The sequence below is a fragment of the Hemicordylus capensis genome, chromosome 1 (genome assembly GCF_027244095.1).
Source record: "Hemicordylus capensis ecotype Gifberg chromosome 1, rHemCap1.1.pri, whole genome shotgun sequence".
NCBI classification, from domain to species: domain Eukaryota; kingdom Metazoa; phylum Chordata; class Lepidosauria; order Squamata; family Cordylidae; genus Hemicordylus; species Hemicordylus capensis.
This window is the reverse complement of record NC_069657.1, coordinates 6,834,988-6,860,172: the sequence shown is the minus strand read 5'-3', so window position 1 is coordinate 6,860,172 and position 25,185 is coordinate 6,834,988. Positions and strand designations below refer to the sequence as shown.

Below are 25,185 nucleotides of genomic sequence, written 5' to 3'. Positions count from 1 at the left end.
CTCCTTTGGCACCCACCAGCTCTTTAGGGTGAGTCACGATTGGTGTGGATTCTGGTTTTGCCAGCCACCGTCTGTTTTGATCAGAGAGGCTAAGCCCTTTCCCTGGGAGCTGATTTTCCGGCCATAATCACTTTCCCCATTCTATCTTTTCCCACACAGAGGGAAAGATGCTGGGATCTTCTGTATTTTTTTTCATTCAAAAGGGGGGAAAGCAGCTTGAGGAGGGTGAGTTTGAGCAGGAAAAAAATGGCCCACAGAGAAATGGGTAAGCACCTCTCCTCCCCCTCCCGCCTCTATTTCATTGAAATTTGCAAACACCCATGGCTCCATCTCTATTACTTAAAAAAGGAAATCAGGCATCTGTTAGGCAATCTCCTACATCATAAGTTTCTCCTTCCTAGATTGCAACCTTGGAGGCTGATCTTTCCCGTATTTCTAACCATGACAAAGTATTTCTAACCATGGCAAAGAGGCATCTCTCAAAGTGGTGATTCTCTTACATTTAGCAGGGGGAGAGCAACTGGCCCTGATCAACCCCAGCACAGCATCCCTCTTTGTTTGTTTGTTTGTTTAACACATTTGTATACCGCCCAAAACACAAGTCTCTGAGTGGTTTACAACACAATAAAAACAACAAATAAAAAGCTTAAATATTACAACAATTCAAAATTTAAAAGGCTAAAACTATTAAGAACTATTAATTAGTGCTTTGTATTCTATTTTCTTTTCATCTTTTTTTGTCTGTTACGATTTAATGTGTTATGTGTTTTTATTGTATGTTTTAATCCTCTGTTGTGAGCCGCCCAGAGAACAATTTGTTATGGGGTGGCTAACACAATTTATTATTATTACTATTATTATTACTATTATTTATTTATTTATTATTGATTGCTGATGTCTAGCTTCTGTTTCTTTTTAGATTGTGAGCCCTCCCGGGACAAAGAACCATATATTTATGTATTATTTACTTTTTTGCGTAAACCACTTTGAGAACCTTTGTTGGAAAGTGGTATACAATATTGGGAGAAGATGGCAAAGCTGCCTCCATCTCTCTTGTGTACTGTACATGGCTGATGACACTGTGAAACTAGAGTTAAGCAGCCCCCTCTTCACGACTCCTTTGCTGAGAGCTGCAGCCTCTCCAAGCTAATTTTCATAACAAAACAAAAATCTGCCAGGTCCATTTACATGCAACGTGTAGTTTGCCCTTAAGCCTGCTACTTAGGCCTCACTACCCTAGTCTTCTTCACACAGTTGTGTGAATCTAGGTTCAGTGTGGGTTACCAGCATTGAAGTGGTTGTGTGAACCCATGCCAAGGAGGTTTATGGCCTGAGATTCCCACCTTGGCCTGGGTGGGTTCACACAACCATTTCAATGCTGGTAACACACAGTGAACCTAGATTCAAGGTTGGTGTGAATAAGGCCCCTGGCTGCAATACAGCAGTGATAAGACTGACCAACTTTACAGAGCTGCCATTGAGACAACCTATGTGAAGTGCTTGAAGCGCTTGAAATCTGCTATATGCATGCCAAATATTTTTGTGATCAATATCGGCTCACTCAACAGGAGAGTCCATGTAGGTCTCACAGCAAACTTCTTGGATTGTGCTTTCAGTCCCTGTATGTTTGTTCCATGGATGCCCTCGGGCAACTCACAAGGAGCATCATTGAGGTACATCCAACCACTGAACTGATAGATGAACTATTCCAGGTGAGAATCATGTGCATCCAGCACAGAAATCTGCTCCTTCAAAGTCATGAAGTTATGAAGTCATGTGGAACAGACAGCCACCTTTGCGCTTCAGACATTCCAGTTGGGATTTTCAGTGGGAAACATCACACTTTGTAGGAGGGGCTAGATGAGTGCCATATAACTCAGCGGTGTGGTGTGATGTGATACCCATACTCAGTGATGTCATGGTTAAGAGAACAAAATAGATGCATTCCCTTCCACTCCAGATATGTACACGAGAGTACCTGTAGGAACATCGGAAGCGGCCTTATACCAAGTCAGACCCTTGGTCCATCTAGCTCAGTATTGTCTACCCAGACTGGCCATGGCTTCTCCAAGGTTGCAGGCAGGAGTCTCTCTCAGCCCTCTCTTGGAGATGTCAAGGAGGAAACTTGGAGCTTTCTGCATGCAAGTGTGCAGATGCTCTTCCCAGAGCAGCCCTATCCCTTAAGGGGAAATATCTTGCAGTGCTCACATGAGTAGCCTCCCATTCAAATGCAACCAGGGAAGACCCAGCTTAGCAAAGGGGAGTAGTCATGCCTGCTACCACAAGACCACCTCTCCTCCTAAAGTATGTTGTGGTATTGCAGTTAAGCCGATGTCTATATATCTAGTCAGCTGGTTAAAAGCCAAGAGGGTTAAAATAGTTAAATCTCCCTGACTGCAGAGAGGTTGCTCTCTGTTTTGTCCGAATGTGGACAGGGAAGCAGGAGTGGGTGGTGGGTGATGGGTGGTGGGAAGTGGAACTGTGTGTCCTGCGTTGTGTGCGAATATTCTCTGAGTAAGTCTTACTTACTGAGTAAGTAGACTAGTGTCTACTTGCACCTGAGTTTTCAGCCAACGATGGGGGTAGGGGCGGCAGGGAGGAACCCTGCTGCCCCAAAAACGTTTGCTTAAAGATGAGCACCAGAGGGGGAAGAGCGGTGGGAGGGGTAAGTACTACCCCCCCGCCCTTAAAGTGACATCCCCCCCAGTGCTGGACCACGCTTCCATGGTTCCGTGCACATCCATATTCATGGCAGGGCCAGCCCTGTTGACCTCACAGTGTTTTTAGAGCTGTGGAAATCTAAGAAAATTCTGAAAAATTTTCTCCTTGGGAGGAACCCTGAAATACTCTTCAAATTTCATTTACTTAATGAAATTTCAATTCATTAAGTGAATTGGAATTCACTTCGAATTCCAATTCCACCCCTACTTGTGGGCAATCTTATAGGAGATTCACATAACCATGTGCATATTGCTTTTTTTAAAATGTTGGTATTTGCTTTCAAAACCTGCATAATTCTTTTTAAATTGTTCTTCTGAGAGATTTCTGATATCAGCTGGGCTCATCTGTCCTCCTCCATCAACAGCTCACCGACCCCTGGTTTACCGAAACAGAGTGCAGCCGAGAGAGGGCTCTGCAGGCCAGCTTCCAAGCCCTGACTGCATTTCAGGAGAACGTTTGCATCCCTGTGAGTTTGCTTCTCCTTCTTGCTGATCTCTTTGATTAAACGGCAAGAGGAGAACTTGAAGGGGCCCAGAGCATGGCTTCTTGGCCCAATGTCTTTCAAAACTGTTGCCTTTTCCTACCATGTGACTGACCCTGGAATGGGCCGTTTTGATGGCCAACTTGACCATTCAGCTTGACCAGAGTTTCAGGAAAACACAGGCTTCTGGGCCTACCCATAAAAGCAACGAGGTGTTCTCTCCTTTCTCTGTATATAAAAGCAAAGAAGTGTTTTCTCCTTTCATTTCTGTGATTGAGGTTTCATGGCCATGATGAAGGACTGTTTGAGGGAAGTACATCCGCTACTCCCTGGTGTCAGTGATTCTATCACCGACCCTGATTGGATGCACAGTTCTTTTAATCTGACTGGCTTCCGTTTGGAAGATGAACTTAATGTTCTAAAGTGGATGGCTGAACTCCACGATTTGGAACATCAGATTTTGTACAATGCACAGCAATTCAGCATGACTTTTAAATGTTATGCAAGCTATTTCTGATCCAGTTTTGAAAAGGTAAACCAAGTGCCCCTTAGAATTAATAGATTCTGAGTGCGTTCTTATGACCAGCTCTACCCAGGTAGGGCTGTGCTAGCCCAAATAGAGCAACTCGTGAGAAGCAATGGAATCATTCCCGATCCCAGATTTTGTACCCGGGCTAAAAGTGAGGTAGGACGGCATGTGCATGCTCTTCTATCCCAATACCTGGTTGTGTGGATGACCAGGTTGCCAGTAGCTCTACCTATTGGAAGAGCAGTGCATTGTGGGATTCCAGGAGGCCAGGCTTCCTTTCCCCAGCCTCTTTCCCTTGCCACGCCGCTCGTCACAGTGGTAAACAAATCAAGAGATGGTTTAGAGCAGCCTGTTCTGGATGGGGTTACACTCCCCCAGAAAGAACATGTACATAGCTTGGGAGTGCTTCTGGATCCAAAACTCTCTCTCTGGTCTCTCATGTTGAGGCAACGTCCAGAAGCGCTTTTTATCAGCTTCGGCTGATATGCCAGCGATGCCCATTTCTGGAGGGAAATGACCTTAAACAGTGGTACATATGCTGGTGACCTCCAGGCTGGACTACTGCAATGCACTCTGTGTGGGGCTGCCTTTGTATGTTGTTTGGAAATTACAGTTGGTACAGAATGAAGCTGCCAGACTGGTCTCCAGAATAACCCAAAGAGACCATATAACACTGATCTTAAAAGAACTGCACTGGCTGCCAATATGTTTCCAAGCAAAATACAAAGTGAAAAATACAAATAATTTCATGGCGGTCATGTCTAGCTACTAGTCTGCGGGCTATAGGCCACTTCCAGTCTTAGAGGCAAGAGGCCTCTCAATTCCAGTTGCGGGGGAATAGCAGTAAGAGAGAGGGCACGCCTTCAGCTCTTGCCTGTGGACTTGCCAGCAGCATCTGTCGGGCCAGTGTGTGAAACAGGATGCTGGTTTAGATAGGCCTTGGGCCTGATCCACCAGGGCTGTTCTGGGTAATTCTGGGCTGGTCACTTCTCTCTCAGCCTAACCTACTTCACAGGGTTGTTGTGAAGAAAAACTTAAGTATGTAGTACACCACTCTGGGCTCCTTGGAGGAACAGCAGGATATAAAATTAATAACAACAACAACAACAACACACCAGATATAACTGTAGTCAAGAAGAAAGAAAAACAAGTGAAAATAATCGACATAGCAATACCAGGGGATAGCAGAATAGAAGAAAAAGAAATAGAAAAAATCACCAAATACAAAGATCTACAAATTGAAATTGAAAGGCTGTGGCAGAAAAAGACCAAAATAATCCCAGTGGTAATTGGCGCCCTGGGTGCAGTTCCAAAAGACCTTGAAGAGCACCTCAACACCATAGGGGCCACAGAAATCACCATCAGCCAATTACAAAAAGCTGCTTTACTGGGAACAGCCTATATTCTGTGATGATATCTATAACAATTAACAATAAAATTCAGCCATCCCAGGTCCTTGGGAAGGACTCGATGTCTGGATAAAACAAACCAGTCAATAACACCTGTCTGTTTAAATAAATAATAATAATAAATAATGTTCTTTAAGTACTTAAAGCCTGTAAAGCCCTTAATGGCTAGGGTCCAAGGTATTTGTCATGAACCCTCCTGCCTATTAAGATCATCTGGGCAGGTCTGGTTACAGCTACCACCGGCTTGTTTGGTGGCTACTTGGGACGGGGTCTTATCTGTGGCTGCCCCAGGGCTCTGGAATGCACTCCCTGTTAAAAACAGAGTTTCTCCATCTCTGGCTGTTTTTAAAAAGACCCTTAAGACTGTTTTCTCAGGCTTTTAATTAATTTTAATTGGTTTTCTATCACAATTGTTTTAATCATTTTATCCAGTTTTTATATTTGTTGTATTTTAACTCATGTGCACTGCGTAGGGCTGCACATATCAGGCAGTTTAGAAAGGTAGATAGATAGATAGATAATCTTTGAGTTTTGGGTGCAGATACATATGGGAGAAGCAGCCCTTAAAATATACCTCAGGGATTCTCATCCTTCTTTTATGTAGGTCGGAGAAAGTTATCCGCAGTTTGGGTCTCTGGTTGCATTCCTAGCCCCGTACACTTGTGATGATTCCACCAGATGCCGGCTTTGGGCAGCTCAGTGCATCATCTGCCTTATGCACGTTCAAGGTGAGAAAGTTAGGAGCGGGACAGTGTGGGTCCCCAAGCACGGCCCGCCCTTGCAAGGGCAGATGATTCAAAACCAAGCAAGGGGTGGTTAGATAGTTGCAGGCTCCCCACTTGCCTGAGCAGCACCAAGTCCCAAGGCAGCACTCATCTGGGTTTGGTTTCCTCTGGGTGATGGGAGGGTTTTTTCCCTTGTAATCTGTGTTTTGCTCACAAGTATACAACTAAAGCAAAGGTTCCCAACTTTGGGTCCCAAGATGTTGTTAGACAACAACTCCCATCTTCCCCAAGCTAAGGCCAGGGTGGCTGGGGGTGATGGGGCCCAGCAACATCTGGGGAGGACCCAGGGCAGGGAACCCCTCGCCTAGGACATTGAGGGAATCTTCAGGTACTCCTACGAGGCATCAAATCCACTACCCTACATCAGAAGCCCAGAAAAAGAGATCCTCGCCCTAAAGGAGCCTTCAGCCAGCTCTCTCTCCACCAATGTGTCTTCCAAAATCACAAGAAAACCCCCTGACCCTGCTATTTTCTCTCTCTCTCTCTCTCTCTCTCTCTCTCTCTCTCTCTCTCACACACACACACACACACACACACACACCCCCATCAGCCCTCTCCCACTAGCTAGGGTAGACTAGGATGTCACCTTCTCCAGTCTCTGATTGGTATCCCATTCAAACACACAGAGAAGTCCATTCTGGACAATTCTATTTACACACACACACACACACACACACACACACACATTTATATCCCCCTCTTCCCTCCAAGGAGCCCAGCGCAGTGTACATGGTAATATTGACTATATATTATAGTCAATATAATATATTGACTATTATATTGACTATTATATTGACTATTTATTATACAATTTTTTTTTTGTATTTTATTTATCCTTATTATACTGTTAACTCAATATGGGTCTCCTCTCCCATCATGAGGGGCCCATGTGGAAAGGGGTGACTATCAACTCCTTCGCTTGTTGTGGGTCTGTCTCTCTCCACTGCCCAATGCCTCAGAACTGGGAGTTAACAAACACCCTGGTCCCCCCCACCCCACACCCCACCGCAGGCTCCTCCTCCTGGAGGAGGCCTCTCCTCCTCTCTCTCTCCTCTGATTGGCTCCCTTCCCTGTCTTTATGGGGAGACAGGGGAGGGAGTGCAGGAGGTTTCCTTCCTCTTGCAGGACATCTGGGGCTCGCCATGAGGAAGGCAGGATCTCAGTCGCCATGGCAATGGGGCCAATGCCTGTCAGGTCTCCCTTTTGATGGTGTCCCATCCAGATTGTCTTCCATGTAATTGAGAGCTGGCTGGGCCTTCCTCAGTGGATCCCCACGCAGCGTGAAAGAAGAGTGGTTTGTTCGGAGAGCCACAAAGTGGGTTCAAGGGGGGAAATTCCAGATCCTCCCTATATTCACTTTAAGAAGAGTGGTCAGCTGGAAGCCATAACAAGAGTAAGATGTTTCCTTTTTAGCGATATCCATCTAGCAACGATGATATGGTATCAATGTGCTCAGAACATTCAAGTTGTGAGCTAGGCAGAGATACAGGTTCATAGGGACATCGGAAGCTGCCATATACTGAGTCAGACCCTTGGTCTATCTAGCTCAGTATTGTCTACACAGACTGGCAGTGACTTCTCCAAGGTTGCAGGCAGGAATCTCTCTCAGCCCTATCTTGGAGATGCTGCCAGGGAGGGAACTTGGAACCTTCTGCTCTATCCAGAGTGTCTCCCTCCCTGAATATCTTGCAGTGCTCACCCTTCTAGTCTCCCTTTCATATGTAACCAGGGTGGACCCTGCTTAGCTAAGGGGGCAAGTCATGCTTGCTACCACAAGACCAGCTCTACTCTCTGTTCTGGAAAGAGTCATTCTTCTCTTCCTTATTCACCATTCCAGCACAGTCAAGAGTCTCAGCATGGGAAGAAGAAGAAATGTTGTCTGCTTGCAAAGATTTACAGGAAGAAGTTCCCAGAGATCTGTTCAGGGCATCCTCCAGGATGGCCAAGGTAACTGTCTCTGCTTGAGAAAGGTCCCCATAACTTGGGTTGCCTGTGCCAGTGTTGGCCAATTATCTGCTTTCTAAATGGTCAAACGGCAACTCCTGTTTTATGTCCTCATTTCTTAGATGGTGTATGTATGGAAACGAACGCTCTGTGTGAAGGGTGAGGACCTTATTCTGTAGACACAGGGACTGGACAGAATGCAGCCCTTTGTTTTCTCAGGCAGAGGACTCTATACATGCAAGCAGGCTCCAGAGCTCGTGGCTCTGTGTGTGTGTCATTTGGTGGGTGTCCTTACACACACCAAGGACCACACACGTGCAAAGAACACTTTGGTTGGCTTCCCAAGCCAGGACCCTGCTACTGCCACCCACTCTGTGGAGTGACAATGAGAGAGGCTTGTATGAACAATTTTGCAGAAATTCAGCAAAATTTGTTCAGTTGGGAGGAACGATGGGGATTTGGGGAGAAGGGCTTCTCACCCACATTTTTGAAAGGTTTCAGAGGGGCTTACATAGGAACATAGGAAGCTGCCTTCTACCGAGTCTGCCCATTAAGCTCAGTATTGTCTACACAGACTGGCACTGGCAGGTGCAGAGAGAGGCCAGTGGCAGCCCGGGTTCTGCTGCCGCTGCGGCCCCCCTAGTCCCACCCCCTGCTTCTGACATCAGATGCAGAAAGCATTTAGCCACGCCCCCCATGTCTGATGTCAGATGCGGAGGCATGGTTGAGCTCACGAACAGGACCGCACGGCTAAATTGGCCAGCGCTGTGTTTGCCGTGCAGCTGGAGCGATTCTCCCTGCCTTTAAAAGGCAGGGAGAGCTGCTCTGGCCACACTGTGAACGCAGCGCTGGCCGATCTAACTCCCAAATGGGGCCACACTGCCCTGTTGGGGAGCTAAATCACACCCCTCGCGTCGGATGTCAGATGCGGGCATATGTGCCTGGCACGTGAAATGTGGCCCTTGAGGGGCAGCAGCCCGGGTTCCTTGAACCCATTTGCTCAATGGTGGCTCTGCCGTTGGGCAGTGGCTTCTCCAAGGTTACAGGCAAGGGTCTCTCTCAGCCCTATCATGAGATGTCAGGGAGGGAACTTGGGACCTTTTCCCTGCAAGCAGGCAGGTGCTCTTCCCAAAGCAGCCCCATCCCCTAAGGGGAATATCTTACAGTGCTCACACCTGTAGTCTCCCATTCAAATGCAAACCAGGGTGGACCCTGCTTAGCAAAGGGACAAGTCATGCTTGCTATCACAAGACCAGCTCGCCTCCTTACTGGCAGCAGTGGTTGCAAAAGGGGGCACCTTTCTACATTTTTATTTCATACTTTGCCTGTACAGCAGTAGTAGCAGCATCAGCAGCAGTGTGTGAAGCACTGGAAACCTTCCCAGCAGCTAGTTCTTGCCAGCCACATTTGCCCTCCTAGGGTGTCTCAATGAAGGCTGCAGAGCAAAGATGAATCCCATCTCAGAACCATCCACTCCAGGCTAATCCAGGAGAAAGCAGAGAACAATATCCGCGGTCAGATCAGGGGAAAGCTCCTGCTATGACTCTTCCTACAGACCACTGCCTGCCTAGAGGACCTCATGGCAGTGATCTGCAGCTGGGCAACAGGCCTTCTCATCGGTGTCCCTGGTTCCTGGTGTCTTTCCAGGTGGTCAGTGCCTACTTCCCAGCAGAACAAGCCCTGGACTTCATTGAGGCCATTCTTGAAGACCTGGTGTCCGGCAATGAGATGTGTGCCATCGCGGCTGGACGCTGGCTGCTCATACTCCTACAAGACTGTGGTGCAGCCATGAAAGCCCAGGTGACCGTTTGCAGAGCAGTGGGATTGAGGATACAGCCCTGCCCTTGCTCCTGACTTCTCCTCAGTACCCTGAGTCCTCCTGTTCTCCTAAAGATTCCACACACACACACACACACCTCTGGCTCTTTTTGGGCATGTGCAGAGATCTGCTCTCTGTGCCAGGCAGGAATGTGCAAACATTCTATTTCTATGCAACCCCAAACATGAGGAATCAGAAAGTCTCATTTAACTTAATGGGACTTATTCCTTAGAAAGACTGCTTAGAACTGGTTGTGTGTGTGTGTGTGTGTGTGTGTGTGTGTGTGTGTGTGCGCGCGCACACGCGCTTGCTTCTAAGCAAAATCATCCCTAAGACCCAGTGTGGTTTACAATGGCTGACATCCACACTAATGCTGTGCTGGCATTATGGAAGAGGGGTGATTTTCGCTCATCTCCCCTTTTTCTGACGCCCATGGACCCCTCCCTGAAATATGTCCCTGATAGACATGAACCCTCAGGGACACTTTCAGGAAGCATACTGAGCTTCGGAGGGAAGGGGAGATTGGCAAATATTTCCCCTTTCCTGTCATGCCCGTGTAGTGTTTGTCTGGATGTCAGCCAACGTTTTTAGACGTTGAGCCTTAGATACTGTTGCCATCTGCCATTCAACTTAGTTTAGCCCAAAATGACATTTTCTCTTAAATCTGAAGTCAACTGTGCACCATCAGGGAAAACAGCAAATAGTTAAATTGTTAGTAGGTTGTTCGTTGTTTGAAATGTAATTTCTGAAAATCAACAGGAGTGCTCAGCTCATAGCAACATGTACATGTATTGCTCCTTCCAGATACCCAAGATCCTAGATATATTCTACAGCCACTTGCCTATCATCAAGCAGGATGATTTGCGCCAGGTCCTGGTGGATGCAGTGTGCATTGTCGCACATTATCACTTGGACGATGTCTTCAGCAGCCTCCTGTGCCGGCGCCTTCCAATGGACAGGTGTGTGCCAGAGTTAAGTTAAGGATGTACATCACTTAGGAGGCTATTATTAGATCACTCGTGAAGAAACCTGCATCAAATCCCTTGGAGTTAGCTAATTACAGACTGGTTTCCAATCTTTCATGGTTGGGCAAGGTGATTGAGTGGATGGTGGTCTCTCAGCTCCAGGCAGTTTTGGATGATACAAGATTATCTACATCCACTTCAAACCAGCTTTTGAGTGGGCTATGGGGTTGCTTGAGACTGCCTTGGTCAGTGTGATGGATGATCTCCAATTGGCTATCGACAGAAGGAATGTGTCTCTGCTGATCCTTTTGGATCTCTCGGCAGCTTTCAATACTATCGACCATGGTATCCTTCTGCGTCACCTGAGGGAGGTGGGATTGGGTGGCACTGTTTTACAGTGGTTCCATTCCTAAGAACAGCCCTGCTGGATCAGACCCAAGGCCCATCTAGTCTAGCATCCTGTTTCTCACAGTGGCCCACCAGATGCCGCTGGAAGTCCTACCTCTCTGGTAGATTCCAGATGGTATCACTTGGAAACTCCTGCTCTGCAAGCTAAAGTATGGAGTTCCACAAGGCTCCATACTGTCTCCAATGCTCCGAGAGCCAGCATGGTGTAGTGGTTAGAGTGCTGGACTAGGACCGAGGAGACCCGAGTTCAAATCCCCATTCAGCCATGAAACTAGCTGGGTGACTCTGGGCCAGTCACTTCTCTCTCAGCCTAACCTAGTTCACAGGGTTGTTGTGAAAGAGAAACTCAAGTATGTAGTACACTGCTCTGGGCTCCTTGGAGGAAGAGCGGGATATAAATGTAAAAATCATTATTATTATTATTTAACATCTATATGAAACCGCTGGAAGAGAACCGCTGGAAGAGATCATTAGGTTTGGTGCAGGGTGTTATCAATATGCTGATGACACCCAGATCTATTTCTCCATTTTTATCTCATCAGGAAATGGCATAACTTCCCTAAATGCCTGCCTGGAGGTGGTAATGGGCTGGACGAGGGATAACAAATTGAAACCGAATCCAAATAAGATGGAGATACTGATAGTGTGGAGTCGGGCCCCAAGAGATGGTTTAGATCTACATTCCCCCTGAAAGATCAGCTATGTAGCTTGGGAGTGCTCCTTGATCCCAAACTCTCTCTGGTTTCTCAGATTGAGGGAATGGCCTGGAGCGCTTTTTATCAGCTTCGGTTGATATATCAGCTATGCTCATTTCTGGACATAAATGACCTTAAGACAGTGGTGCATATGCCAGAAGTCTCCAGGACAGACTACTGTAATGCACTCTACGTGGGGTAACTTTGTACGTAGTCTAGAAACTACCGTTGAGTTGATACAGAATGTGGTAGCCAGAGTGGTCTCTGGGAAAACCTGCACTGGCTGCCAATGTTTCCAAGCGAAATACAAAGTGCCCTCAAAGCCCTCAATGGCTTGGGTCCAGGGTACTTAAGAGAGTGCCTTCTTTGTCACGAACCCTGTCACCTATTGAGATCATCTGTGGAGATCTGGTTTCGGTTGCCACCAGCTTGTTTGGTGGCAACTCTGGACTGGGCCTTCTCTATGGCTGCCCCAGGGCTTTGGAATATGCTCCCTATCAAAATAAGAGCATCTCCATCTCTGATGGCTTTTGGAAAGACCCTCAAGACACACCTGTTCTCTCAGGCTTTTAACTGAAATTAATTTTAAACTGTTCAGTTGTTTTTATCTCATGAAATTGTTTTAACTTTTTTATTTAAAAAGCGGGGGGAGGTGGCGGCAGGCGGCGGCTAGAGGCGCAGCTGCTCTGCACCCGGCCCAGCTAGTATTATCTATATTATCTGTGCAGCATCAGGCCTTGCTCTCCATGCACTGATCCTCCTTGTGCCCAGAATCCATGTGCCGAGGTGCATTGGCATCAGTGCACGGTGGGTGGGAGCTGCCACCATGATCCCATTCCCCGCTCCATGTGTAGCTTGTTCTCAGCTGTAGGTTGTGGTCTGCACAGGGCTATTTACAGCACTGCTTGAGTTTTTCCACGCTCTCCTCGTTCTCATAGGATGAAAAGTTTGGGCGGTATACAAGTTCAATAAATAAATAAATAGGAACATAGGAAGCTGTCATATACTGAGTCAGACCATTAGTCTATCTAGCTCAGTATTGTCTACACAGACTGGCAGCAGCTTCTCCAAGGTTGCAGGCAGGGATCTCTCCCAGGGCCAGCAAATCTGGGCTCTTTGTCCTCTGCCAGCCACTCTTTATGTCATGCATACTCCTCCATTCTCCTATCATGGAACCCAAGAGAGCATCCAGGGGGTTCCCAAGCAGTCTCCCATCCAGGCACTGCCCAGACTTAGATTTGCTTGGCTTCAGCAGTGGGGCTGCATTAGGGACCCTCAGATAAGGGACAGACCAAGATACCTCCCTGCCTGAGGTGACAGACAATGAGACCCCCATGCCCTTGATGGCGGGTTTCTCAGGCCATGCTGCCAGTGGGGGGCAGCATGCTCTCAGGCTCAGCAGTGTAGGCAGGGGCATTCCTAGCTTGCACTGTGGGGAAAGAAGGGGAAGAAGCTTTGCAATGCAGTGGGGCAAAGAAGGACAAATGAACAGCAGCTCCCAGTGGGAACCCTAACCCATGGGGTGGCGTTCTCCTTTCTGCATCCCTCCTCACACCCATGCCTGAGGCGGTCACCTCATTCAGCCTCATGGAAGAGTCACCCTGCCCCAGATCATGCCCTGGAAACTAGTGCAGTGGCAAGTGAAGACAGAATGGGAAGAGAAGTGGCAGGGGTGTAGCAAAACCCTTGGGGGCGTAGAGACCAGATCTTTGTAGGAGCCCCCCATCACATGTGTGAAGCATGTGCGTACCCCAAGCCATGGCCCCTGCATCTGACATCAGATACAAGGAGTGGGGCAACAAACATCTCCCTCCCTCCCTTGCTCTGCTGCCACCGCCACCCTTCCCCGCCACCTCTTCTTATCTTTGCCCCTGTGATGGTGGCAGGGGCTGTGGCTGGGCCGGGCCTCTCCGGCTGGCTGGCCAAATTGCGCACCTGCGCAGTCCGACTATGGACACTGCATGCCCATGACGTCACGGGAATGTGGTTTCCAGAGTCAAAGCGTGCAGATGCGCAGTTCAGCCAGCCGGCAAGAGAGAGAGGCATGCTGGCTGGCCGGAGAGGCATGGCCCAGCCACAGTGCCCGCTGCCGCTGCACGGGGACAAAGATAAGAAGCGGCGGTGGGGTAATGGCAGGGACAGCAGGTGGTCTGCTTGGAGGCCCCTCTGGGCCCAGGGACATTTGTCCCTGCTTGTCCAATAGACGCTACGCCCATGAGAAGTGGTACCTTGCCTGTGTTCACCTAGGCTGGCCCACCAACCCATCTAGGGGCTGACCTCTCGTTTATTGCCTTCAGTTCACTGTTGCATGCAAAGAGAGTCCAAAACTGAAGGAGGATATAACTTCTTCTGCATTATTCTGTTACAGCGAGACAGGTGAACTCTGGAGGTCTCTAGGCAGGGAACCTTCTCTGGCCTCCCTGGTTCTCCACAAGTTAGCGGCCACAGTGCGACAGCCCTCAGCTCCTGAGCCCGCTTCACCCTCAGACAGTGAAGAGACTGTGGAATTCGCTGAGGAAGAACCTCTCAAAGTAAGCCAGGTGACATAAATGTCAGGCAGGGGCTGTTCCTTCTTTTCTGGATAAATTTTGGGATAAATTGAGAAATAGGAAGTAATTCCCACATGTTCCACTTTAGGGGCAGCTGACTGAACGATATGATGGTAGTTAGAGAGGCTGACATCCTGGCTAAGTGCGAGGTTGTGCAGCAGGAAAATGTATTCCCCCACTACAGTTTCTGTAGCTCCACAGCACCTCTCATGCAAAGGGATTTTTGCTGATCTCTCCTTCTCCCAGAAGTGCCCTGCACCACCCAAAAATATGTCCCTGAGAATTAAGGGGAGAAGAGATTGGTGAAAATTGCAAAGCAAATAAACCAAAAAATCCCTTGCAGGATACGCACTGCGAAGCTAAGGAAGTTATCTCTAATGGAGATGTTTTTTCCTGGTGTGACACATGCTTAGTGTTGATGTTGGCCAACGTCTTTTAATAGGGCTCCATTCTGTCACCAATGCTTTTTAATATTTACATGAAACCACTGGGTGAGGTCATCAGGAGATTTGGTGCAGGGTGTTATCAGTATGCTGATGACACTCAAATCTATTTCTCCTTATCATCAATCATCATCATCATCAAGAAATGGCATTCACTCCCTAAATGCCTGCCTACAGGCAGTAATGGGCTAGATGAGGGATAACAAATTCAAGCTGAATCCAAGCAAGATGGAGGTGTTCATTGTGGGGGATTGGAATTTAAGGGATGAGTTAGATCTTCCTGTGCTGGATGGGGTTACACTCCCCCAGAAGGAACAGGTATGCAGCTTAGGAGTGCTCTTGGATCCAGGCCTCACCATAGTATCTCAGGTGGAGGCTATGGCTGGAAGCGCTTTCTATCAACTTTGGCTGATTCGACAGCTGCGTTCATTCCTTGAAGAGAGCGATCTCAAAACAGTGGTGCATCAGCTGGTAACCTCCAGGCTCGACTACTGCAATGCGCTCTACGTGGGGCTGCCTTTGTACGTAGTTTGGAAACTTCATTTAGTTCAAAATGTGGCAGCCAGATTGGTCTCTGGGGTAACCTGGAGAGACCATATTATGCCTGTCTTAAAACAGTTGCACTGGCTGCCAATATGTTTCCGGGCGAAATACAAAGTGCTGGTTATTACCTTTAAAGCTTTGAAAGGCTTGGGACCGGGTTACCTTAGAGAGCGCCTTCTTCGGCATGATCCCCATCGCTTGTTGAGGTCATCTGGAGAGGTCTGTCTCCAGTTACCATGGGTACGTCTGGTGGTGACTCGGAACCGAGCCTTTTCTGTAGCTGCTCCTGGTCTATGGAATGCACTCCCGGCAGAGACCCGCAGTTTAGGCTCGCTGTCAGCCTTTAAGAGAGCCCTAAAAACCTATTTGTTTGGCCTGGCCTTCCAAGGCTTGTAAGTGTTGTTGTTTTTTAAAAGTATTTTAATTGCTTTTAAATGGTTTTAATCATTTTTGAAATGTTTTTATATTGTTTCCCCCCCCCAAATTCAATTTTTATTTATTTTAACAATAGTAATATTATCATTAACAAATAAACAAAAGTGGACTTCCCGCACACATCTCTTCGTGAATCATCAGCTATAAGATTTACCCTTGCTATAATAATAATTCAAAACATAAATTTAAACCCTTACAAACACAGTTAGTCTACCCAACCTGCAATTTTTACTAAATTTCAAACCCTGCTGTAAAGTCCATAGTAGGAAAATAGTTCTTTAGATACAACAAAAATGGTTTCCAATCTTCTTTAAAACATTCTAAGTTTTGGTTTCTTATCAATGTAAGTTTTGCCATCTCCGCATATTCCAAAATTTTTATCAGCCAATCTTCTTTTGAAGTCAGTTCATTACTCTTCCATTTCTGTGCGTATATTATTCTGGCCGCCGTAGAAGCGTACATAAAAAATGTTAAATTAGTTGTAGAAATTACACCTTGTGTTATTCCCAGCAGGAAGGATTCTGGCTTCTTAGGAAATGTCATTTTAAATATTTTCTTTAATATTTTCTTTTCTTTGGACCTGTGGGAAGGCTAATATAGCAAATCCCTATAGGTACCCCAATGCAGTTGCATATTTACTTCTTTACGTGATAAAGCTTCAATCGGAAATACACATAACTGAGTTTTAGGTTCCAACCATTTTTTATATTTTAGCCACACCCTCATTAAACTCCTTCTCACATAATGGTTCAAAAAATCTGTGTATTTTACTTTTTTCATACCACAGATATGCATGCCATCCAAACCTCCTATCAAATCCTTCCAAGTCAAGTATTCTAGGGTTTCTTAATGTTATCCATTCTTTTAGCCACGTTAAACAAACAGCATCGAAATACAACCTTAAATCCGGTAAGGTAAGACCACCTCTTTCCTTTGCATCTGTTAAATTCTTAAAATTAATTCTTGGTCTTTTCCCTTCCCAAACAAACTTAGTTATATCCTTCTGCCATTGCTTAAAACAAGTTGAAGTATTGATTATAGGAATAGTCTGAAAGAGAAATAACATTTTAGGCAGGACATTCATTTTCACCACTGAGATTCTTCCCATTAAAGACAAATTCATTTTAGACCATCTTTGTAAATCAATTTTCACTGTATTCCACATTTTAACATAATTATTTGTAAACAAAGAATTATTGTTTGTTAGCCAGACCCCCAAGTATTTGATTTTCTTCTCCACTTTCAGCTCACTTATTTCAGAGAATCTATCCTTGGACTTCTGATCCATATTTTTAGTCAGAACCTTAGTTTTGGCCTTGATTATATAAAATCCAGCCAGCTGGCCAAATTGTTGTATTTTTTCCAAGAGTCTTCCAATCTTGTCCATTGGATTTTCTAAAAAAACAACACAACATCATCCGCAACGGCTCTCAACTTGTAGTCTTGTTTCCCAATTTTGGGGCCATATATTTTATCATCTTCTCTAATACTTCTAAAAAGCACTTCTAGGACCAATATGAAAAGCAATGGGGAAAGTGGACATCCTTGTCTGGTCCCTTTTTGTATTTCACAATTGTCTGATAATTCCCCATTTACAATAATCTTAGCATATTGCTCCGAATAAATTGTCTTAATTGCCCTACTAAAGTTGTTGCCAACACCCATTACATCTAATAATCTCCACATAAATTGCCACGAAACATTATCGAAGGCTTTCTCTGCATCCAGAAAAATCATCGCCATCTGTTTGTCATTATGTTTTTCATAATACTCCAATACATTCAAGACTGTTCTCTTATTATCTCTCAATTGTCTCTTTGGCAAGAAGCCAGCTTGATCTTCATGAATAATATGTCTTAATATAACCTTCATTCTTCTTGCCAAAATTGCAGCAAAAAGTTTGTAATCATTATTTAAAAGTGAGATTGGTCTATAATTTTTAACTAACGTTAGGTCTTGATCAGGTTTTGGGATTACTGCAATATTTGCATACTTCCACGAATCTGGCATAATCCCTTTTTGTAAAATATCATTCATAGTCCATTGAAAAGGCTGTAAAATTTGATCTTTGAATGACTTGTAATACAAAGCTGACAATCCATCAGGTCCTAGGGCCATGTTGGATTTACTTTGATTTATTGCTTCTGTTATTTCCATGATTGTTATCGGAGCATTCATAATTTCTATATGTTCCTTAGAAAGTTTTGGAATATTTTTGGTCCTAAGAAACTGCTCATTTTTTTTGTCTTCAACTATTTTACCTTTATATAATTCTGAATAATATTTGAAAAATTCAGCTCTTATTTCCTTTCCATCGTAAGAGAGCCCGTTTTTTGTGAGTATTTTAGATATATAATTTTTTCTCTTCTCAGATCTAATTTCCCAAGCTAACAACTTGCCTGGTTTATTTGCGAACTCAAATGCCCTTTGCTTAACATACTTCAAATTCCGTTCAAGTTCGTTTGTTACTAACATAGAAAGTTGTTGTTGTAACATTTTGATAGCTTGAGTGACCATCTTCTTATCTTTGGCCCATAATAATTCTCTTTCCTTTTTGGAGATCTGCATCAATAATGTGTCTTTTTTCAATCCTCTTTGCTTTTTAAAATATGCATTTTGCTGTATGAAAAAACCTCTCATAACCGCTTTGCTTGCATCCCAGATTATTTTATTGTCCATTCCTTGATTTAAATTCAATTCAAAATAGTCCTTTAACTTCTTTTTGGCTTTCTCCACAACATCTGGTTTTTTCAAGAGGTATTCATTCAATCTCCAACGAAATGAAGTCGTTCCTTTCCTCTTCCATGTAAAACAAATTGGATTGTGATCTGAAAAAGTCCTGGGTAAAATATCCATTCTTTTCATACATGGTGTAATAGCTTTAGATGTCCAAACCATATCTATCCTTGAATGTGATTGATATCTTTCAGAGAATATATATTGCTTTTAGCACTGTGTTTGAATTGTGGGTTTTATGTCTTTTTTAAAAGTTGTTGTACACCACCCAGAGCCTCTGGATGGGGCAGTTTATAAATGTAATAAAATAAATAAATAAATAAATAAATAAATAAATAGCACGTCTTCCGTCCTGAGTACCCAGAAAAATAGAAATGCTTAGATGTGATTGTTTCAGAATGTTGGATCATCACAGCTTGGGATGCATCTGCTGGTGACGTGTGTCAGACTTCCTCCTCACAGCAGCTGACTAATGAACAGCAGAAAATTCTGCACACGGCTAGTAAAACCAACCAAAACAACAAAATAGTGCTTCTGAGTGTGCCAGAACTTAATATTAAGCTGGTGGGGCGGGGCAGGGCAGGGGAGTGTGGGCTAGGAGGAAATGCTGCCAGGCAGTTTGTAAGACTTAACACTGTAACAGTCTTGCAATGGTGTTCTGCAGACTTAATTAGATTGGATTGTGCCTGGTGCAAAGAGCTCCTGACGGGCAGCAAGGCATGCTGGGGTGAAGGAGCAACAGATACCCTCTCTTTGAAAATATAAATGCTAGCAGTTATTCAGGTCTAAGTAACTGGAACATGCAAGGGAAACAAAAAGTTCCTTTTTGCAAAGCCGGGGAGCTGATTTTCCGTGAGGCACACAGTAGGCAACTCTGGGAAGTGGGCTGGGTCTTCCTTCTCCACACAGCATGCTCAGTGAAGTCATGTGAGGACACCGTAGGGTAGCGATGATGCCAAATGCTGCATTTCCTGATTCAAATACAAATCTCAGCAGCTCATAGTGCTAAGCCCAACTATAAGGCAGGCGTTCATGTATTTACAACTTATTTCATTTATATACCACTGTTCTCCCATCATGGGACTCAAGGTAGCTGACGTGGGCTTTGCAGGCAATCTCCCTTCCAGGTCCTGGCCAGCCCCAAACCTGCTTAGCTTCAGGAGGTGGCAGCCTGTATCATGTGCCTCACGCCGTGCCCTGGATGTCTGTACTGAAATTTGAGCCAGAGAAGAATTTGTCCTTCCTTCCACCCACCCAACCTACCACCTTCCTTGTAGCTCCGGGAGCAGTGGAACAGTGAGAGGTCTCTCCCCACTCTGGCACTTGGCACAGTGAGAGAGGTTTTCCCATGGCTCTGGGTACGTGGCTTGTAGCAGAGTGCCAGGCGCCAGGGACGAGAAGGGGAAGGGAGACGACCTTGCAGCTGCCACCAGAGCAACAAGCTAGGTACGCAGGTGGGTGGGAGAGGCCTTGGGGGGAGGCAGGCAGGCAGGAGGAAGTGTGAAACTCACTGGGGGCTTGCGCGAGGAATTGGACCCGGTCCACACTCCTGTGGCGTTGGGGACATTATGTTGGGGACATGATTTGAGTTGGAATTGGGTTTGGAATAAACCAACAGAGGGAATGAGGCCACCGCTCAGTGAGAGAGCATCTGCTTGCAAAGAGAAGGTCCCCCAGGTTCAATCCCCGGCAGCATCTCCAGGTAAAGCTGGGAAAGACTCCTGCCTGGAACCTTGAAGAGCCACTGCCAGTCAGTGTAGACCAGGGATTCTCAACATTGGGTCCCCAGATGTTATTGGACTTCAACTCCCATAATCCCCAGCCCCAGGGGATTATGGGAGTTGACGTCCAATAACATCTGGGGACCCAATGCTGAGAATCCCTGGTGTAGACCATTCTGAGCTGGATTAACCAAGGTTCTAACTCAGTATACGGCAGCTTCCTATGTTCCAAGTTACCTTTCCAGTTTTGAGAGAAATTGTTCCATTTTGCAATCCCAGTTCTGAGCCTGTCCAAGGGTGTTCAGCCCAGACTTCTCCTTTGCTTTTGGAGAGTAGGATGTCTTTCTCAGGAGTGCACCAAGGTAATTTTGGAACCTGGAACTAATGGCCTTACGAGGCCCCCCTTGCTCCCTGGGGATTTCCTGCCCTCGGGAGCAACAGAAAACAAGCCTGCTCCTTCTGCAAGTCTGCTCCTCCTTGGGATGTTGTTTCTTTATTTGGATGTTAACAGTTGGTTCCACTTTTGCTAGGTGTGACGTACTCTATAGACAGAGACAACTCTTTCTGGCAGCTTCTCCCTGAGCAGGGGTGGAATTCAATCAAAACCACAGGATTGACTGATTTCTTTGAAATAATATTTTTAAAAAATAAACAAGGGTCTTGCTATTCTGTCTGACATCTGTGCCCAGTTCCAAAAGCTCATGCCAAGCCATTTGCAGGAGTTGTGGAAGGTGAGGGCAGAAAATGAAGTCCTTTACCCTTTTCTGTGAAGGCAAAGGGCAGGTTTCTCCACGTGGAAGTGGAATGATGGTTCCGAGGGAGAGCTTCAGTTCCAGAAGTTTTTGTAATTTTTGGCCATGAAACAAGCTGGTTATGGGACTTCTTTTGAAGTTTTTTCAAAAAAATTCAAAAAATCATTAAAAATCAATGGATTCTCCAATTTGCTTCAAAATAAATACACAAGAGTCCTGCCATCCCCATATAAAAGTGGGGTGCTTTACCCCACTTTTTAAAATGAAGGCAAAGGGCAGATTATTCCAGATGGGAGTGTAGTGATGGTCCAAGGGAGGGCTTCAGTTCCAGGAGCTTTCAGGAATTACTTTAGTGTACAAAAAGTCATTCACACAGACACGTGTACAAGTGTACAAACATCTGTACACTCGTACAGCATAATGTCGGAATTCCCGAAAGGATACATTTTCCTGCTGCGCAGCCTCACACTTAGTCAGGATGTCAGCCTCTCTAGCTACCATCATACTGTTCAGTCAGCTGCCCCTAAAGCGAAACATTCAGGAATTACCTATTTCTCAGTTTATCCTAAAATTTAGGGAGCTTTGGTAATTTTGTGCCTTGAAACAAGCTAGTTATAGGACTTTTTTTTAAAAAAAAATTAAATTAAAAACAAACCAACAATAAAAACCAGGACATTGACTGAGCCACTTCAAATCCAATACACCAAGTCCTGCCACCCTGCACTAAATCTGTGCCAAATTTCAAAGCCCTTCAGCAAGCCATTCTGCAAATATACAAGGGGGGTGGGTGGGGAGGAATAAACCACACAAGCCCCATAGCCCCCCACACTCATAGGCCACCAAGGTGGCAGCAGCAGGGCAGAGGGTGTGTACTGGGCAGCGCAGCCTTTCTGCTTCCAGATCTGCTGCTTGAGAGCTTCCCAGGGAGGCAGGGAGAGAGATCACAGCACTCTGCCTCCAGAAGCCCTGCCCACCCACCGGACAGCTGATCGTCATTTGCAGGGGGGAGCAGCAGTAGCCTGCCCACATGCCCTGGAGAGCCTCCCTGGGCTGCCTGAGTGGAGGAGACAGTGTGCCAGTTGGCCCTCCAGGACAATGGGGCACACGGACCTTTGCCCTCTGGTCTTTTCCCCTGAGGTAGACTCCAACAAAAACATCAGATTTCTGTTTCCTCCACGGAAAAAATGGGACTTTGGAAGTGGGTGGGGACAATTTCTCTTTGACCCCAGTATGTTTCCCATCCTCTCTCCCCCTTCAGGCCACGTGTGCCATCTATGAAGTCATATCTGTGCTGCCATATGAGGACGTTGTCCAGGAGTTGTACCCAGAGTTGTTCTGTGCCCTCTTGCAGCAGGTCAGCAAAACTCTGGGGCAGAAAATGCCCTTTTACGAGGGCCGCCGAAGGCTCTTCCTACGAGATCATCGCGTCTCTGAAGGCAACCCTTGCAGGTAGTTTGGAGGGAGGGGAGGAGGATGAGCAGGAAGGCTCTACAGCCCCTGCAGCCCTTGTGAAGAAAGTGCCCAATACTCCCCCCACCCAGAAGCCAAATTCTCCAACCCTAACCTTCAGCTTTTTAGAGGCTTCTTTCCAGTTTTGGAGAAAATAGTTTGGTTTTCCAATCCCAATTCTGAGGCTTCCCAAATACCAGTCACCAGAGAATCCCTATTCTCTCGCCTTCTGCTATCTGCATGTCATGATTGCCTGAGTTCACCAGACATTCTGCTCACTGTGGTTGCTCAGTGCAACTATCTGGAGCTGCTGCTGCTGCCCTTATAACTGGACTCCAGGCCTAAGTGCACTGCCAGTGTGTGGGGGTGAAGAGGGTGAAACAGCACCCAGTTCCCCTTCTTTTCCTCCCCCCTGACTCAGCTTCTAGATGCCCAGATGAGTTCAGGGGATGGCCCTCCCTTGAGGCAAGGTGAGGAGTTACCTCAGGTGGTGAATTGTTGGGGCATCAGCAGGACAGCAAGAAGTGCACACATGCACACAGTTGCATGTACACACACACACACACACACACACACACACACACACACACTACTGCTGCAGCTGCACATCAGCTGCCTCCCTCTGCTCTTTCCCACCATCCAAGCAGCTCTGTGCCGCTGCTGCCAGCTCCTCCTCATCCACCTCCTTGCTGCCACTGCCTCCCCCCTCATTTGCCACTGGCCTGATAATGAAAAGTGGGGAGATGCATAGGAGGAAAGGGCATTAAAGTATTAGAGGTGTCCTATAGAGGTGGAATTTTTATTTAATTTTTTATTTATTTAACATATTTGTATACCACCCCAACCCAAGGTCTCAGGGCGGTTCCACAAGAAAAAACAAAACAAAACATTAAAATCAATTAAATGCTAAAACCAGTTTAAAACAAATCAATAAACAATCTAAAATTTAAAAAATTAAAAAGCTAAAAGGCCTGGGTAAAAAGATGAGTCCAGACACTTTTTAAAAGCCGCTACAGATGGGAATTAATAATTTGAATTCAATTTCAATTTCAGTTCCAGTCTATTTAAATGTGAACAACAAAACAACAGTAGACAGATAAAGATCATTTAAAAGATAGCAATATAGAGGGAGAAAGATGCACATAAGGTGGCAGAGGTGAATGTGTGCATACGCAGGCGGGCAGGTGAAATCAAGTGATGTCCACTAAAGCACACGCCTGCCTGCCTGGTGAGCTTCCCTGCCACAAAGAGTGGGGCAGGACTCCATTCTAGAGGCTGGTAAAGCAAGCACAGGATAGGGGCTAAGGCTTGGAGGAGAGGAAACCATTCCCCTTCCCGGTGGCTCTGCAAAACGCAACTGCATGAGATTTCTCTCTGTCTTTCTCGTTTGCTGGGTTTCTGTGTCATAAAACACAGACACACTCTGGAAACACTGTGACCCACCACTTCTTTCAAAACAGGAGGCCCATTCACACGTCATGTTCAACACATCATACAAGTGTACAGTGTACACAGATACAGTCATTCACATGTCAGGCTGAACGCAAGGACAGGAATACACTTTCGGTCTGTACCATGCATTCGAATGGCCTGTATCCAGGTTTACTTTTAAAGTGAACACAGGTACCATCATTCACACAAACACGTGTACGAGTGTACAAAAAGTCATTCACACAGACATGTGTACAAGTGTACAAACATCTGTACACTCGTACAACATAATGTCTGAATCAGGCTAGGAAGGGTCCCTTATTGAGAAATGGATTTGCATCCGCAAGGAGTTCCTTTGTATGCAGCAACTGAGGGGTGCTCAAACTTGGGCCCACAGAAGTTGTCAGGCTAAAACTAGAGGTGGCCCTTGAGTGAGGCGAAGTGAGATTATTGGGAAACCAGAAAGGTGGCATGATGCCCTCTTAAAAGGGTGAGGGGAGAAGGAGGTGAGGAGGGTGCACTCAAGGCGGGTGGGGCAGCATTCGACACCCTGCCTCAGGCACAGAGGCCTTGAGCTGCCACTGACTACAACTCCCACCACCCTGCGGCCATTTTATCTGGGGATGATGGGAGCTGTAGTCCAACAATATTTGGGGACCCAAACTGGAGAACCCCTGCACTGACCAATGGAGTCTTAGCACGAACCTGGCAGATAGATGCCCATTTGGGAGGCCCCTGTGAGCTGGCCGTCCTTCACCCCTCCTTTGAGGAGCCTTTCTGTCTAGGACAGTCTGTTATTTTAAGACGGGCTCAGGACAGAGGAGAGTTGGCCTTGTGGTGGCGAGCATGAATTGTCCCTTTTGCTAAGCAGAATCTGCCCTGGTTTGCATTTGGATGGATCAAGCTGTTCCCAGGATCAGTAGAAAGCGGGCTGAGGGAGCCTAGCCTGCTGTCTACTGATCGTGGGAACCAAGGCAGCTAGCCTGCCTAATTCCTCCTCCCCTTAAAGGAGCCAGTGCTCCGGTAACCTTGTTTGTTTCCTCTTGTGCTGCCACGGTGCACGGCAACACACGGGTAGAGTAGACCCCCGACCGGGAGGCTGCAGCCAGCCTCCGGGCCTCAGGGTTCTCTCCAGAATGCCCCATGCACTCGCACACGGCATCCTGGGACTTCCGGGGGCCAAGCGACCCCCGATCTCTGCAGCCCCCACCGGCTCCATGGTGGAGCCGGCAGTCCTGTGAGTGGCTGATCCAGCCGCCCAGGGCTTGGAGGCTGCACGTGTGCGGGGATAGCAGGCTAAGCCCACTCTCCCCACACAAACCCTCCTGGCACCTCGCACATGTTGTGTGAAGTGCCTCTCTATGTGAGCA

The 25,185-nt window shown here is 46.4% G+C and overlaps 1 protein-coding gene across 13 annotated transcripts in view; it reads left to right on the top strand.

Moving 5' to 3' along the window:
* Positions 1-25,185, top strand: part of LOC128341091 (maestro heat-like repeat-containing protein family member 2B) — a 104,078-nt gene that overhangs the window by 56,139 nt on the left and 22,754 nt on the right. For 12 of the 13 annotated variants that reach the window (XR_008314201.1, XM_053287177.1, XM_053287179.1 and 9 more), the window contains exons 26-33: positions 1,617-1,712; positions 3,086-3,187; positions 5,745-5,868; positions 7,763-7,872; positions 9,517-9,669; positions 10,493-10,647; positions 14,125-14,287; positions 22,194-22,384. Coding sequence is in view for 12 of the 13 variants with exons in the window: in XM_053287177.1 (XP_053143152.1) it covers positions 1,617-1,712; positions 3,086-3,187; positions 5,745-5,868; positions 7,763-7,872; positions 9,517-9,669; positions 10,493-10,647; positions 14,125-14,287; positions 22,194-22,384 (1,094 nt within the window). In the remaining variant the exon portion in view is untranslated. The remainder of the gene's footprint in view (positions 1-1,616; positions 1,713-3,085; positions 3,188-5,744; positions 5,869-7,762; positions 7,873-9,516; positions 9,670-10,492; positions 10,648-14,124; positions 14,288-22,193; positions 22,385-25,185) is intronic. The other variant, XM_053287180.1, reaches the window with a different exon arrangement.